The following is a 16,563-nucleotide window of genomic DNA, read 5'->3' on the forward strand; positions in this document are numbered from 1 at the left end:
TGGTTAAGTTGATAAATTAAACAATTGAATTTGAAACAGTAGCACAAAGTAATTATAATTTATCCAAAGAAACTATATTATAAACTTCGATTATATTAATATGTAATTTAAAATAATATATTTTCTAAATTTTCCTATCAAAAAGATAGGCTGCTGTCAGGTGTAAGGATTCCAAAATAATCGTTGTATTTCAATTCATGTGGCTTTTGCCCCTTGGGATATATGTGGACAACCTTGAGAATATGTAACTCAAGAGGTGTACATTAGAGTCCAGTTCCCTTAGAGAAGGTAAGGATTAACGCCTTGGATCTCGAAAGCCAAATATGTATATTCAAATTCTCCCTCATAGTCAAAAGAAATTGAAAATAATTAAGGTTACTTGTTGGTTAGAATTATTAAAGGTTGTATCTGATTTAAGTATTAATAAGGGAAACAAAAGAAATTATTCCACGAGTCAAGCTATTTTAAAGGTTTAAGTAATAGGTTTGGGATTATACTAATGTATGATGGATTTCTATATATAATCTTCGAGTATATCAAATTCCTTTACTATTTCTAATCCTTGTTCTTGTTAGTTCTAGTTCGAGTTAGTTCCTGCTTCTTAAACTACCCCCAATCATTTCTTTTATTGTTTTGATTTTTGAATCTCATTCTTAGTTACTTGCTAGCACATTTTTTGTGGGATCAACCCCTATGACCCCCTGTTTCAACTAATTACAAGTTAATAGTTTTACGGTATTTTTAAGTATAAATATGTTTGCCTTTCAACACAACAACTGTCCATACAATTGACTTACTGTATTATCTTATTAAAATTGTATTACTCCGTAACTTTCATACTGTCAAGCTTTTATTGGAGGATTTTTTAGGAGGTCAAGATTGCGCCTTTTTTTATTTCGATGCTCGGTTATTTATTGAATTTTAAGATAAATTTATAATCTATATATCAAATTTTAAATATATCATTGATACAAAACGATTTGTTATCTAGTAGGCATGTAATGACTAATAATAATATTGGTGTAAATATTCGATTTAATACATTAAAAAAATAAAAAAAATAGAAAAAAAATACATTAAATAAAATAAATGTTCAAAACCCGTTGGGTTCCCAAATCCAAAACTTTGGGCAAGGGTTGAACATTTCTTGACTCGTAACGTAAAGTGATCCAACCGAGAAGACTCATGACCCGACCCTAATTGACAGGTCTACACAGTGATAAAATTTTATTAGATTGTGAAGTATTTTATTTTAACTGATTAGTATGAATTATAAAGGTATGTTTTACACTTTAAACTACTTCCTTCGCTCCAAAAAATATTATGATATAAATTTATATGATAACTTCTTAAAATAATAATCTAATAATTTTTGTAAATAAAATTATAATTCAATTTGTATATTTGAAACATTGGTATTTTATCAAAAATAAAACTCTAAACTAACAATTTGTCTATTTAAATATATCCAATGTGGTATGACACTTCAAGTGTCGCTGCCTTGTAACCTGGCTAAAAATTTAGCTTTATATATTAGTTATATGATGATTGTTTTTGTTAGTCATTTATTATTATTATTATTATTATTATTATTATTATTATTATTATTATTTATTACCTTGTAATTTCTCCTTTCTTTTGGGGATTGCCACTCGGCTTCACTAAAAAATATATATCTATACTCCATATATTATCAAACTTTTATAAATTTAACTAGAGTTAAATGATAATTAATTGTCAACCAACTGACAAAGTACCACTTTGCAAGCAATAAATAGGTAGATATTGGTGTAAGTTTTTATTTGATTTCAAAGAAAAGTTTGTAGAATTACAGTGCTAAGGATTTGGAGTGTTTTGGTTTAAACTTAAAAAGTTAAACAAAATGACTATTAAAAATATCATTTACCTTCTCCGTTACTAAATAATTGCACCATTTCTCTTTTCAATTGTATAAGACTATATGAGGCAGGGTCTTAGAAGTTAGAACAGAAAGAAATAACCAGATATTCAAAAGCTTCAAAATCAACAAACTCACAAGAACTTTTTCTCACATAATAACAAGCTAAAAGTTCTTATCCCATTTCAAATTATAAGCTGCTACACAAAGGAACAATTCATGTCACTACAGCTATTACATGCTAACATCAAACAATTGTCCGCCAATCAGCTCAAAAATTACTCATTCATCACAGGCTTGTTCTCACTAGCTTTTGGCCTCTGCTCCTTTGGCTTATCCTCTGTTTTCCTGCAAGTCCAAGTAAAACTCATGGTTAAAATTTAGTATTATTAGAGTACAAAAGTAGGGGTTAACCAGAAATAGAATACGGATTACTCAATACAGTCAACTCGAAAGTAGACTAAAGACTACAGAGTAAATAATTCAGCAATGATCCCTGAACCCAAAGTTCTATATCCCTAAAAATCACTACTCTTTGGTTCCCTCTATACTAAGTTACAAATGATTAATCAAATATAAGGAAGATATAAGACATAGCCACAAACTCGCAAATGAAATCATATCCAACCCCTGAAATGTCTTCCACTGGTAAAGGTGAACCAGGCAACCAGCCCCAATAATAAATCATCCTTTAAATTCTATCCCATCAGCTATGAAGCCATTATTAACATAGTATAATCTAGCCCAACCAACCAGACGAAGACCGGATAGACCATTGGTGTGCAATAGGTGCATTCAGGATTCAGCATACAACTAAAAGGAAATAGCACGAGAAACAGTGAGGGGCTGATAGATATTTAAGATGTCATCTTTCAGACGACAGAACAAACTAGTCAACCTACACTGAACAGCTTCCTATTTCGATCTCTCACACAACATATCAGGCTTTTCCTAATGGATAATTGGGCATGAAGAGATCTCAAATATTACACTAAAAGCATGCTGATCAACACCAATGACCAACCCAGGTTTCTGTTTTGCAAAAAATTGTGAAGGGGGAACCACATGATACAAAAACCACTTGAACCCTTCTTAGACCTCATGCCTTATAAAACGATACAACTTCAAAAATGTCTCATATTCTCATAGAGTTCCCAAGCAGAGGCATGACGCATGAAAAGAAACTTCAGGACTACTGGATACCTGAGAAACTGACAAGCAATACGATACCTACAAATGTCTCATAAATCCTCAAACCAAAACACAATATGACAGTACTACAAAAAGGTTCTCAGAGTTAAAGTTGAAAGCAAGCAGTTTCTGCTCTAAACGATAGTGATACTGATTAAACATGAGTAACTAAACAATACAAAAAGCACACAACTCCAATATGTTCAAAGCAGGTCAGCTTTGTATAATTACATTAAACATTATAAAGCGCAAAGCAGGCTTCAAGCATCATGCCCAAAAGTATGCATGCCTGAAGTAACTCAGATATTAGTCATATCACACAATCTTAACAAACAGCTAGCTGGATACCTAGCCAGGAAACGATTAAACAAAGCGTGGGTGACCACGTCAATAAAGAATTGTTAAAGTGTAAAACAGCACTTGGGATTCTTAAGCAAGGAAATTCTGAGTATAAGGGTGGAAATAACTCAGCATAATGGTATGTCCTGATACCTTAATACCTTTATGGGCAACAATGTGATCAAATTCTAGGGAAGATGATAGAGTCAGAAATTTCTCCTATTGTCTCCCAGACTCTCTCACAGAAAAGGCGTAATTTAAATTTACGCAGCATCCATTTCTAATCTAACCCTTAGAAAAATAGAGTCAAATCAAAATTTAATTTAACTATTAGCAAGTTCAACAATTTCCAACAACCATTACAGCTTGCCTCCTCCTCACAATATATGAGTAATGATTGGTTTCTTGCGAATTTGAACGCGATAACGAGCAAAATGTAATCTCATTGTTAGACGAATTCACACTAGTAGTAGCATGACCACCACCAAGTCTACCATTAGTCAATTTACACAGCTACACCGTGTCGAAATTCTACACTTTCATCAAGTCCTAATAACATTTCCAGCTTAAAAAGACACAATCTCCTAATTTCCTGTGATTCTTATAACAAACCATTGGTGCCCAGATTACTCAACAGAATGATTACCAGCTAGCATTTCAATGAACTATCAATAACCTCACCATTTATAACACCTTACAAAACCTAAATCCTTCTACAACGAAAACAAAACCCTAATTTCACCATTTCAATCAAATTCTTCCACATATTTAAACATAACAATCAATCAAAAACCATTATAACCTACATTTCTCAAAGATTAACACATGATTACAAGAGACAAAAAAAATCCCAAAAATCGAAAAACAAAATCAAGGAGTGAGAAAAGAGTACCTCTTATCAGCAGCACCACCCTTCTGGCTGAGGAAGGAACGGAAGAGATGAGAGTTAACGTCGTAAATCATGGTGTTTGATTTGTAAAGATGATGTTCAGAAACCCTAAAATGCGATTTTCTCTCTCCTGTGAATTTTTTTCTGGAAAATTCGACAATTTTGCGGTTAGTTGACGACGAGGTGGTTTTTATATTGTGAGCTTTGAAGTCGGTTAAGCTAGTCGGGTTATTTTAATTAGGCCTAATTCACAAGAGTTGGGCTTTATTAACAACTAGCCCATTTCACCTATTGTGTTCCATTTGAAGCTAACTTTTAAAAATTTCTGGAAAGTATCTCATCAACTATGTTTTTTTTAATTTTTTTTATTTATTTTTATTTTTTATCACTTAGGGCCTATTCTGATTTTATGAAAAAAGAAACTAAGAACTGAATTGAACTGCACTAAATTGATTGGAGCCGAACTGAACTTAAGCTAAAAAGAACAGAACTTTATTTCAAGATGAATGTGTTCAATTAACATTCAACAAGTTTTGATAAGGTCAGTTCAACAATTAATTAATGCCAAAAGAAAAGGTAGGTTGCAAGAAGGTGGGGTGAAGAGGGCATTCCAAGTTTAATATACAAATAAAATGGAGTCATTGCAAACTCGTATGATTGCAGAGTAATTTAAAATATATTGAGTTAAACTCATGCATATAGTTATAGTTAAATTAAAACTCGAATGAAAAAAAAAAAAAAAAAAAGAATCCCTAATAGAAAAAGCGAAAAAAAACGCCAATTACTAAACATAGTATTGTCTATATGCGCCTCATCATTTTCCACATCTAAGTTCTTTACCTCATTGACTCACTTTTGTTAACACCTCCTTCAATTCTCACTAGTTTCATTTTTCCATTGACAAAGAAATTAAACAAATCCTTACCATTTACTTCTGCACATACACACAAACACTTGTCAACTCTTCATAGAAAGTGTACGTCTCAGAAAAGGCATAAGACTAGAGATCAGAAGGACGTAATAATATAGGAAGAAAATATGTACTCTTTTTTTAGAATAAGAGTAGTTGACTGATAGTAAAAGGGCAACAAAACAATTCTTTAGGCACTAATTATTTATATCGAACACTTTTATGCAATTAAAAAAATTGGGGAAGAAAAAATAATTAGATAAGTAATGAGAAAATCTTTTTTTATAAAATGGGAACAACTAAATTGAAAACACTATAAAGTTAGGGCATATAGTGTAATAAGGTGACAAAGTGAGTTAGGTTATAATTTACACTTTCTATGCTCCTTTAATATTACAACTTTTACCTCTTTAGAAATTTTAACAAATATTACAAGTTTACAACAATAATAGTTATACACATCCGGGTGTATGATGCATGCAATAAAGGGTATTTTTTTGCTCAATTAATGATTAAATGAGCAATAATCATTAAGATGAGCAAACAATATCTTTAGATGCACCATACACCCGGGTGTATACAACAATATTTTCCATATTAACAATTTTTGATATTTTTATTTATTTATTTTATTTATATTTGCAATCATATAAACAGATTACAGATTGGTAAATCCTCTTTTAACTCAATTTTTTTTCTCACTAGTTAAAAAAATTTGTGAATATTCTGACCGACCCTTATGTTGCAATAATAATGAAACGGATAATCAGATTATGCAATTGGTATGCACAAAATAAATGTGACATATGTATAAGTAAGAAATTTCAATGCAAACTAAAGGAATAGTCATAATAAATATATAAGGCCAAAGGTGGCAAAGAGCTGGGTTTGAGGTGGGAGGCGTTATCTCCACACGCTTGTATGGCAGAACACACACCCAATCATATTCATCTATTCCCGTCGGTGGCCGTGCTCTCCTTTCTATTATTGTATTTCAAAGTTCATATATTATGTTCATATTTTAATTTTTTTTTTTTAATATTGGTATTATTTTTATGTTTGTAACTACCCACCTATATGGATAATGTTATTGTACTATATTGATAAATGTTATTGGTTACATTATTAGTTATACATATTATTGTATTTTATCTCCAACAAACTTTGTATTTATCTTTTGTTAATAAAATGACTACATTGTCCTATATATCTCTTCATGGGGTTTTGTAATGTATGCCTTATCTTAATTGGTTAATGTTATTTGTTTTATTTAAGGTTATATTAAATCTTAATAAAATTTAACTCATAAGGTTATGGTTGATTTATAATTGTATTTCTATTATATGGAGGAAGTCTTAGTCAATAACAGTCATGTGTCATTATATATGCGTATTTCGGTCTCTATACATAAGATATGCATCCTTTCTCTCGAAGTTAACAATTATTTTGACAATTGTAATTGTTGAAAGTCTTTTGAATAATGATTAAAGACTTTGTTTATTTCTTGCATTATCCTTACATAAACTAATTAAGCTGACAATTAATAAGTTCAAATGGTTGAATACAAGTAATTACAAAAAGGTTTATAAGAGACAAACATCAGGCAACATTAGCCAACAACTTAATATATTAATTGTGCAAACAAATGAGTAATGAGTGATAGCTAAAGCTAGCTAACCTTGAATATCATAGTCACCATACAAATTTTAATCCTAGGTTGTGACAGCATGAAGGATAGTTAAGGGAGTATTGGTGAATTTTTAAGTGTTTGTATGATAATTCCAAGATTTTCATGTCCAATATACTCAATATTGTAGTTATCATCGACTTGTGAGTAAATACGAAGTGGTTATGTTAATAAATGTGTTAAAATACACACATAATTTTTTTTTTTTAAAAAATGTTATTCAATAAAAGTTTATCGCGTAAACTACTCTGAAAATAAACAAATTCGGGGTATTAGCAATAACACCCACCAGGCCACCGATCCACCCTCAACAAGACCTACTTTCCATATATAGAAAAGTTGTATCCTACGTTCTACCAAAAATATTGCCTCTCATCAAAGAAAATTGAACTTGATCATGATTGAATAATTTGGATACTTGTCAAAATTTGGAAACCACACAAAAAGTGCAATAGGAATCCCATCCTTCCCATTAAATATTCCCATATTAAATTTGGTAAGTCCTTTAATATACAAGATAACCAATAGCAAGATGATACAATACCATAAGATATGGGCAATAAATAAATTTGCATGGCAAATATACCAAAAACTCCCCTTTAATTTGGCCCTCAAATCTTCCATAATAGGTAATTAGTAATTACATAACAATTTCAAGGGTAAAATTGGTCATTAAAATAAAAATCAACCTTAAAATACACTATTTTTTTTTTATTATTATTATTTTATTGTGGGATTATAGAATCATACATACTACTAACATACATACGTTCAACCTTATTATTCTCTCATTCATCAACCTCTCCATAAAAATAAAGAGTCCCACCGCACCTCACCACACAAACACAACACCACACTCTTTTCTCTCACATTGTTTGTGTGCGTGTGTTTGCGCGCGCCTCCTCTTTCTCTCCCCGCCTCCTCGATCAACCATCACCGCCGAACCACCCTCCTCCTTCTCTCCTTAAACAGAGTATAAACCCGAATGTCGCGACGATAAGGATAAATCTTCTTTAGCAGAGAGGGTGGAAGGTGGTAGATTGCATGATCGACCCCTCAACAACTTATTTTTTCTCTCTTTATTGCCCTTTTACCACCTTCCACAATTTTTTTTCCCTAATTCGCTTATTTAGAAAATATATTACACAACCCAAATTTCACAACCCTTCAAAGTTCAAACCCTTTATAATCCTTTGACTGGTATGGAGTAAATTAGTTTATTGTATACGTGATTTTTGCTTATTATATATGATGATTAATGTGATTGAATTTTGCGTTAAGAATTCTTGGATTATATACTATAGTATTTGCTAATTTTTTTTTTTTTTTTTTTGGTTCATTATTGTAGTACTAGATTAATTAATTTAATGGGTAATCAACGAATTGCTTAGTTTATGTGTAATTTGATCATTTACTCTGCATTTGATTGTGTTTTTGGGGATTAATTTTTTGATTAATTCCTCTGTTTTTTCATTGTAACAAAGGTGGTAGGTTAGCCTAGCTTGACTTGGGGAAGACTTAGAATAAAATCAAAAAAAGGGGTTATGTCTTTTTCTTTGAAATCCACTTTTTCTTGTTTAGGTGGAAATATCTATGTTCATGGAAAATAAACCTATAGGAAGCTTCTTGTTTTCGTCGTTTCGGACTCGATTTTGATGGTTTATTTACTTTACATCAATTCTGATTCTCGAGTTCTTTTCTTGGTAGCAATGTACTAGCTTTGCCTATTTTGTGGGAGAATGAATGAGGTCCTGTAATACTGTATTGTTAAAGGTTCATATGTTAAATCATTCTTTAATTCGAATTCGCTAGAAAATTGTTCTTATGGTTTACATATCATGCTGATTAACTAACTGATTTTGTTTGAAAAAACAAAAAAGTGATAAAAAGAAAAGGCACTACTATATACTCTATACGTTTGACTGTCATTCTTTGTGTAAAGGTTCCAAACCGTAATATGGCTTTGAATTTGGTATCTATTTGTGTTGTTTTGTGCCTTGAATTCTGATAATGTTCTAAATGAATTAATAGTGTATTCCTGTTATATTGTTGAAGGTAATTCTCTCACTTATATTGCTACCATACTTTACACAGAGAAACTATGGTGAGCTTACGAAGGCGCAGGCTTTTGGGACTTTGTAATGGTATGATTGTGTAGAACTTATGTGGTTTCAGATTTTCAACATGTACATTTCAAGTGTTGATAAGTTGATTTGTGTTGCCTTTCAACTAACACCAATTCTAAATTGTGTGACATTGGTGCAGGCAGCAGCACAGACGAAAATGCCTCTGAAAATGCTACATACAGCTCAAACTCTGCCAGTGTGTATCCCATTACTTTCAATGATCTGAATTTACGCGCAGAGGAGGTAAGTTATACAATGACATCCAACAAACTCGTTTATTTGATCATAATCTAACAAATAGGAAAAAGAACTTAGTCTAACAAGTAGGAAAAGAACTTGTAAAATACAATCAACCTAAACTGTGTGTAATATATGTATGTTGCAAATTTTTTATCAGGGGAGTGATCCATTGGAAGAAATAATGGAGCCGGTAACAATTAATGATTCCGGCTCTTCCAAAGATAAGCATATTCAACCAAGTATTGTCAGTTCTACTTTGTCAAAAGAGCTGGATACTCAACGTACTGTAGGTTTGTTTGCATTAGTATAACATTCGATACATGTACTTGAGAAGAAGACAGATTAGTTAGAGTGATTTTCTACAAGCTGCAGTGACTAATGAGTATGTAATTCATTCTGTTTTCTAGAGATAGAAGTGAAACGACGAAAGCAGCATCGCAGAAGGCGAATACATAGTGAAGAACAATGTGCTATGACAGGGGTTTACTTTAAGAATAAGAAGTGGCAAGCAGCAATAAAGGTTGACAAGATACAAATTCATCTAGGAACTGTTAGCTCACAAGAAGAAGCTGCCCATTTATATGACAGGTTTGTGCATATTTATATACTTCCTCCGTTTTTAAGCAGCAATATAGTCTTGTGGGTAATTGTTGGAATTATCTTAATGAATTGATTATTAATTTTCAATTGTTAGAATTTATACTTATTGATAATTAAAGATATTTGTGATCAAAGATTAACATCGGCATGCGTGTCCAAGAAAAGTAGAGCAAATATTTAAAAACGGAGGGAGTATAATCATATAAACAAGTGGCTTTTTAGATCTCTAAATGGTACAATATTGTCTACAAGCTTCCACAAACTTCCATTTTGATATCTATATTGGAATAGAAATGAATGAAAATACATGCTCACTCAATTTAGGTCGAACTTGTCGTATCAATGATGATGACGAATAGTTCATTAATCGATTTCTTCACCTCAAAAGGTTGTGCAATCTTATTAATTTTCAAGTAATAAGTGTATTGATATCTTAAGCAATGTATATAATGGGATGATTGGAATGGTTGGTGTACAAAAGAAGCACTAGTATGCATGTCTTTTAGATATGGATTTTGTGATGTGTAGACTGAGCATCATTTTATTCCATTTTTGATGATTTATTTTTACAAGTATACCTTCATTGGACTTGCAATATATTAATTGCCACTTGAATTGTTGGGTGATTAACGGCTACTTATTTCCTACATTATCTTTCATGTTGCCTTAACTACCATGTAAATACTACTGGTGCTAACATCTTTATGAATTGGGGTGTCAACGAAATTTCTTTTATAGTGTCAATTTTAAAGACCAAGGCATCTTTGTCTCTGTGCAGAGCTGCATTTATGTGTGGGAGAGAGCCCAATTTCGAGCTCGCAGAAGAAGAGAAGCAACAACTTAGAAAGCTAAAGTGGTCCGAATTTTTGGCAATGACACGCAGTGCTATAAGTAACAAAAGTAACAATCTTCAATATGATTTGGGCCTTAAAGTTGGTTGTTCTTTCTTTTTCTACTTTTAAGTCATATACTGTATGTTTCTGATAACATGTGTAAATGAATGTTTCAGAAAGTAGAAGAGGGCGGGTCACCGGAAAGGCAGCACCTTTATTGCAAAACTCTGATGAAGGCGAACAAGGAGCAGAGGCATCCTCAGCCTCTGATGATGCAATTCTAGACTCCTAAATGTTTGTAGAATTCTGTCGAAAAGTACTCTCAATTTAGTAATTCTAGGCGATATAGAACTTACCTCTGCTGCCAAGCAGATAGTGATGCATAGCTTTAGATTAGCGATTCTATACAGTGATAGACTTACATCAGCTTTATTAGCATTTTTGTTGATTCAAATGTATCTAGCTCACCTCACAGTTAGTAGTTGTTCCGTACATTCAAAATTGATATTCTTACAATTTCAGGCTTTCAGCAGGTGTCGTACTTTTGGAACAGCATTTTTATTTTTTTCACGCCATTTTTTCTCCCTGGAAATGGAGAGCAAACAGATGAGAACGCCTGCAGAGAAAACAAGGATCGCATAAGGGGTAGATTAGAATGTGTTAATTGCCATGGGTTCTTTAGTTTGTTTCACTCGAATTAGCAATTATGAAAAAGCAGTTAACCACCCAAAATCAGTGAAATAAGAATCAAATAAATGTAATTAATCTATCTTAGTACCACAACAGATGAACAGCAGACCAACACAAACAGATGCAGAGACTGCTTTCTGCTTCAGTTATCACTAACACACTGTATTAATTGTTAACATAAAGCTGGATATGAAGATTCTTACAGCAGCAAATGCAACTTCAGCTTCAAGACAGTACTAAATCAACACAGCTAGAGTAAAAATAATGACTACAGTCAGATTACAAATGCAACTACACTATCTATCCTACCGTCGCCACCTTCATCAGTTTTTACAGCATGCTCGTATGTGACATTCTGAATGTACCCTTGGCTTGAGTAGTAAGACCATGCTTTTAAACCGTTCAAACAGGAGGTGCCAAAATGAATCAAGTCTAAAGCTCAAATTACCATCCTTGAAGCATGTCAAGCCCGCTCAAATGTCAGCATGCTGCACATCAGCTCGGGAATGATTGTTATGCCAACAACCACTGTAGACTATTTCACAAACGGTATGCCTGAAGGTACCCTCTGTGCATATTGTCCATAATTATTTCCAAAAAAGCGCCTCAAATAATTCTCTTCATACGGTATCCGTCCAGAAAAGAAATGCCAAACTACTAAGGCAAATGCTATGGTAGATATGGGGTTAATGAGGATAATTTGAGTACCAACTGACCAAATAAGAAAGCCAGTATATCCTGGATGGCGTACAATACGATAGATACCATGAGTTATCAGTTTATGATGGTCTTCATGCTGTATTTTGATGAGGTGTTTGAAGGACCTTCCAGCTGTCAGTATTGCCATTTTACGTATGATTTCACCTATTAAAACCAACACAAGACCCTTAACCACCAAAACTCCTTTAACCCAGGAAAGAATAAATATTCGACCAAGTATTCTAGCAGTGAGAAAAGCATAGCCAGTATGTAATGCTTGCTTATTAAGAGAGATTTGAGGGTCACGTTCCTTTTCCCATGAATAGTGATGGCGAGAATATATTCAGAAGTGTGAAAGAAGCAAATTGCTAAAAACATTTGTGTTAGCTGTCTGCCAGCAGTATTATGTAACATATCCATGTCTTGCTTCCTATAAAGCAAGCTAACATATACAATATGTCTTGCTGAACACAGAACCCTAACTTGAACGTCATCTTTAAATCTGTCAATGAGGAGAAATAAGTGTCAGAATAGATCTGGCTGTCCAATATAATGTGACATGCTATATGGAATCCAGACAGTGAAGGAATAACTATCGGATTGCTATCTAAATTAGAATGACCCATATCCACGGGGAAAGACACATAAATTCACAAGGCAGAAATCTTATGATAAGAAAGTACGCAGCCTCCCATAGATGCCAGAACAAATAAAACATTGATAAGTGCAAAATTGTTTCAAATCATGATGCCTTTATTAGGCAAGTAACACAATAGAAGGGCATTCAACAGACACTCACACAGTTTGATAACTTCAAATAGAAATATTAAACAAAACTTATGTAATGCGATAGCATTAGAGCTATTGTAATCCCTATACTTAAAATCCCTGGATATAGAATTTCGCTGAGCTCCAATTTCACACTTTTAAATATACGCTACCCTAAGCTCGTAATAACAATGTCTACAATTCTATCTTTCATTTACATTAGCTAAGGGACTTGATCAGATCAGCCACATTGCTCAGTTTGATATAATAGGCTTCATAGTTGTGCCTGCATTAATATGACAAGATTATCACAACACCATTAAAGACTCATTTTGGAAGGGTAAAACAGGGTATTTAGGCGTGTTACTGTGGTTAATCAATTACTATCTCGTGTACAAAAGTATTTATAACAGTAGTATTACTATGGACTAAGGTAGCTAAGTATAGATAAACGAGATACGCAACTTTAAATGCAACACATAAATCCAGTTCAGTGATGTGATAACACTTAACTGAACAAGATATGCCATAAAGCACATATGAAGCATGAAGAAATTAGAGAGCTATTCCTAAAATCAATATTTCTATTACCTAAACTTCATTTTTTATCAATCCAAATAGTACTCAAATGATGCAAAATCCTGAATTTAAGATTGTGATACAAATTCTAAAACCCGGAATTACTATTTCTTAATATATGCAAATACTTTGGTTTCCCTATTTTCTATAAGAATGCAGCATATTTGGCTTCACCATTCATTCAATTTAAGCAAACTCTTTACAGCTCAAACATATGACGTAAAAATAAAATCACCAATATATGATAGCATCCATCCTAAAACACCCAGATTGTGATATCCTACAAATAAGCGAACTCTTAACAGCTCAAACAGATCAATCAACTTAAAGCTCATGCAATATGTAACACCCTTTCTGGAAACCAACCCATTCGCATTCACTGTTTTTGACACGAATGCACACAAGCTACCAAAGAGGTCAAGATCCTTGAAAATTAAGGATTGGAGAGATCTTAACACAAGAGTGAAGGTGATTGACTTTAACATCTTGGAAGATCCATCCAAGAATACATGTAGAGAAATAAGCTGCTTTGCTTCTTTCGACCTAAGCAATTAAACCTACCCACTCCGTTGAGAATTTAGTAGTTATGGTACTAATTTGAGGATGTTAGGAAAAGGTTCTTGTCATTCCTAATATATGGTATTGGTTTATCAACAAATATCCCAAAAGGCCACAACTTATAAATTAGATGATAATGAATTGTTAGAAGCGCCTCAACTAATGTAAAGGATATTTCTATGAAATTATGCCATATCTTAAATCATGAGGGATTGGGACAATGTGACAACTATCATGACATAGGGAGTATAAATGATCTAGGATGCTAGGATAACGTCACCCTTAAAAAAAAATAGTTTTGAAGTTCATGCCTCTATCATCAACATCAAACCACACATCCACTTATATAAAGCTTGGCCTGCAAATTTCAGCTAATCATATCCACAACTATCCCATTATAAACAATAGCGGGGACTTTCAATTGAAACTCCATTCACATTGTCAATTAGTTACAAAGGGTTTCATCAACAATACCTTTTCAGCAATTTCTGCAGAACAAAAAGGTTCGGCTACAACAATCAACAAATAAATACTACCTCCGTTTCATATTATTTACAACGATCAGACATTTTTACTCTCTTCTTTATGCCAAATCGTTGCAAATAATATGAAACAGAGGTAGTAATAACACGAAATGTCCAACGTTGCTCGAAAACGAGCCCATCTAACAATTGCAACAGAATTTAAATTCCACAGTGCACCTATACTCTATATGTTACTTCATGGGATCAAGTGATCAACCATTTCTTCCACCCACAACTGTTAAAGGACCAACATAAACTACAAAGCCAAAGGGTAAATCACTTTCCCCTTTAATTCACAAAAGAATTGTCCAAAAATGCAAATTACCCACATAAAAATAATAAAGGAAAGATGTGCTGAATTTTTTAAGTATTAAACATCACATTTAGAAATCAGCATATTACTCTACAATTCCAATATCATAATCAGGTTGTAAAACAAAAATCAACTACAAAATCAACAAGGCAAATCCCAAAAGGTTGAATCTTGTAAAACTAATCATAGTAAACTAGTTGAACAAACTAATATCCAAATAACGAAAATCAAACCCAAATAGCGAGGTTAATTTTTATATCCAATGCTTGAAGAAAGAGGGAGAAACAAGAGAACAAACCTGGATGAACAATTGAATACCCTATGCAAATGACACTCAGATTTGTGAATAATTTGCAAATTTAAATTTGAGGGCTTCCTATAAATTACCGAAACCTCTTTGAATCTATGATGGCTTTTCTGTCTTGATTTATTTGCTCCGAAATCAAATGACACAGTTACGGAGTAGAAGGGATTTTTTTTTTTTTTTTTTTTTTTTTTTGGAAAGAGAGTAGATTTAACTACTAGTATTTAATTGTCATAGGTGAGTGTAACAAGTGTCTTGAGTGAATGTGAAATCCTACAAAAGGATGAAACAAGTGATTTGCAAAAATTTAGGATTAGAGGGAGGAATAGTAAATTTACTGAATTATTTATTAGAGAAAAAATTAGGAATTAAACGGAACATATTGAAATGAAATTAAGATGAAGAGAACAAGCTCTAATTATCAAGATGTAAGATCTACAAAAAAAAAGTATTTATAAGAATTATAACCACGTAAGGTCAATTTTATTTTTTTTCCTAAGTGATCTGATAGCACAACATTCAACCTTATTGAGTATTGACACGTGAATCATATAGTACATTGACCCCCTTTGATGGAAGATCAACACGATACATGTTTTTAGGCATGCCTATTGGAGCACAATGTCACTGACGAGCATAGATTGCCTGTGCGATGTCTGATTCCCGTGGTATGATCCAGGCCAGCCTTCCCCATTAGCGTAGGGCAACAAGCTAAAATATAGAGGAAACAACACACAATAACACTAACTTGCACCACAAACACATGCATCAGTTTGGCACACAGTCATAGGAAGATTGCCTCATATGGGACTTGTTGTGCCAAGATATTGGGAAAACTGTCAGCACGTGGCAACAAGCCTTTCTGACCTAACTCGTGTAAATCTGTACACCCGCCGGGGGGTGGGGGGGAACAATACTCTCAAGCACTAAATGGTTATTATTGAAATCAAAGCGGAATTATGTCAAGAAATAAAAGGCCAATGGTTGATTGCTAGTATATTGTTGGTTGATACTAGAAACGTGAGTGTTATTTTTTGTCTATTAATTAGTTAATCTATGTATAATTGAGTGAAGAAAGCACTTCCAAAACACAAGTTGTTTCTCCTTTATGGGTTTAAAATTTTTCATAATGGTAGTGACCTAGTTGATTCTAACTAACCATACATATATTATTTGAGCTCTCATTACGATATGTAGTAAATTTCAATCTCCTATAGATGTCGAGATTTCTGCAATTATGTGACATGCATAGTTACGAGAACTTACAACTCGAGCTAGCAAATCCGGTAAACAAGTTCGGTTCGAGTACTGTTCTATATCAATTTCGAATAGTTTAATCATACATCAAAAGGTACATAAAAATGTATTAAGTGACAATTATATAATTTGATCAGGTTAGTTTGATTTACATTCATG

General features: G+C 32.9%; 2 protein-coding genes and 1 pseudogene across 2 annotated transcripts; 1 reads left to right on the forward strand and 2 right to left on the reverse strand.

Annotated features, from left to right (window-relative positions):
- Positions 1 to 1,991: 1,991 nt before the first annotated feature.
- LOC110703441 (wound-induced basic protein-like) lies at positions 1,992 to 4,495 on the reverse strand. The gene is made up of 2 exons (XM_021881251.1): positions 4,320 to 4,495; positions 1,992 to 2,245 (listed from the first exon to the last, which is right to left on the reverse strand). Exons 1-2 carry the CDS (start codon positions 4,388 to 4,390, stop codon positions 2,176 to 2,178), a joined length of 141 nt encoding a protein of 46 aa, XP_021736943.1. The 5' UTR covers positions 4,391 to 4,495; the 3' UTR covers positions 1,992 to 2,175.
- Positions 4,496 to 7,564: 3,069 nt separating this feature from the next.
- On the forward strand, positions 7,565 to 11,451 carry LOC110703442 (ethylene-responsive transcription factor-like protein At4g13040). The gene is made up of 7 exons (XM_021881252.1): positions 7,565 to 8,113; positions 9,008 to 9,057; positions 9,179 to 9,282; positions 9,437 to 9,569; positions 9,687 to 9,867; positions 10,658 to 10,779; positions 10,889 to 11,451. The coding sequence occupies exons 2-7, from the start codon at positions 9,015 to 9,017 to the stop codon at positions 11,002 to 11,004; spliced, it is 699 nt and encodes a 232-aa protein (XP_021736944.1). The 5' UTR covers positions 7,565 to 8,113; positions 9,008 to 9,014; the 3' UTR covers positions 11,005 to 11,451.
- Positions 11,449 to 15,748, reverse strand: LOC110703443 (annotated as a pseudogene).
- Positions 15,749 to 16,563: the final 815 nt, after the last annotated feature.

This window comes from Chenopodium quinoa, unplaced genomic scaffold (genome assembly GCF_001683475.1).
Source record: "Chenopodium quinoa cultivar QQ74 unplaced genomic scaffold, ASM168347v1, whole genome shotgun sequence".
NCBI lineage: Eukaryota > Viridiplantae > Streptophyta > Magnoliopsida > Caryophyllales > Amaranthaceae > Chenopodium > Chenopodium quinoa.

Coding starts and splice junctions, on each gene's coding strand:
- LOC110703441 (XM_021881251.1), bottom strand. CDS start 4,390: ATGATTTACGACGTTAACTCTCATCTCTTCCGTTCCTTCCTCAGCCAG. Junction 2,246..4,319: donor GGTGGTGCTGCTGATAAGAG/GTACTCTTTTCT, acceptor TTGGACTTGCAG/GAAAACAGAGGATAAGCCAA.
- LOC110703442 (XM_021881252.1), top strand. CDS start 9,015: ATGGTGAGCTTACGAAGGCGCAGGCTTTTGGGACTTTGTAATG. Junction 9,283..9,436: donor TGAATTTACGCGCAGAGGAG/GTAAGTTATACA, acceptor ATTTTTTATCAG/GGGAGTGATCCATTGGAAGA. Junction 10,780..10,888: donor CAGTGCTATAAGTAACAAAA/GTAACAATCTTC, acceptor TGAATGTTTCAG/AAAGTAGAAGAGGGCGGGTC.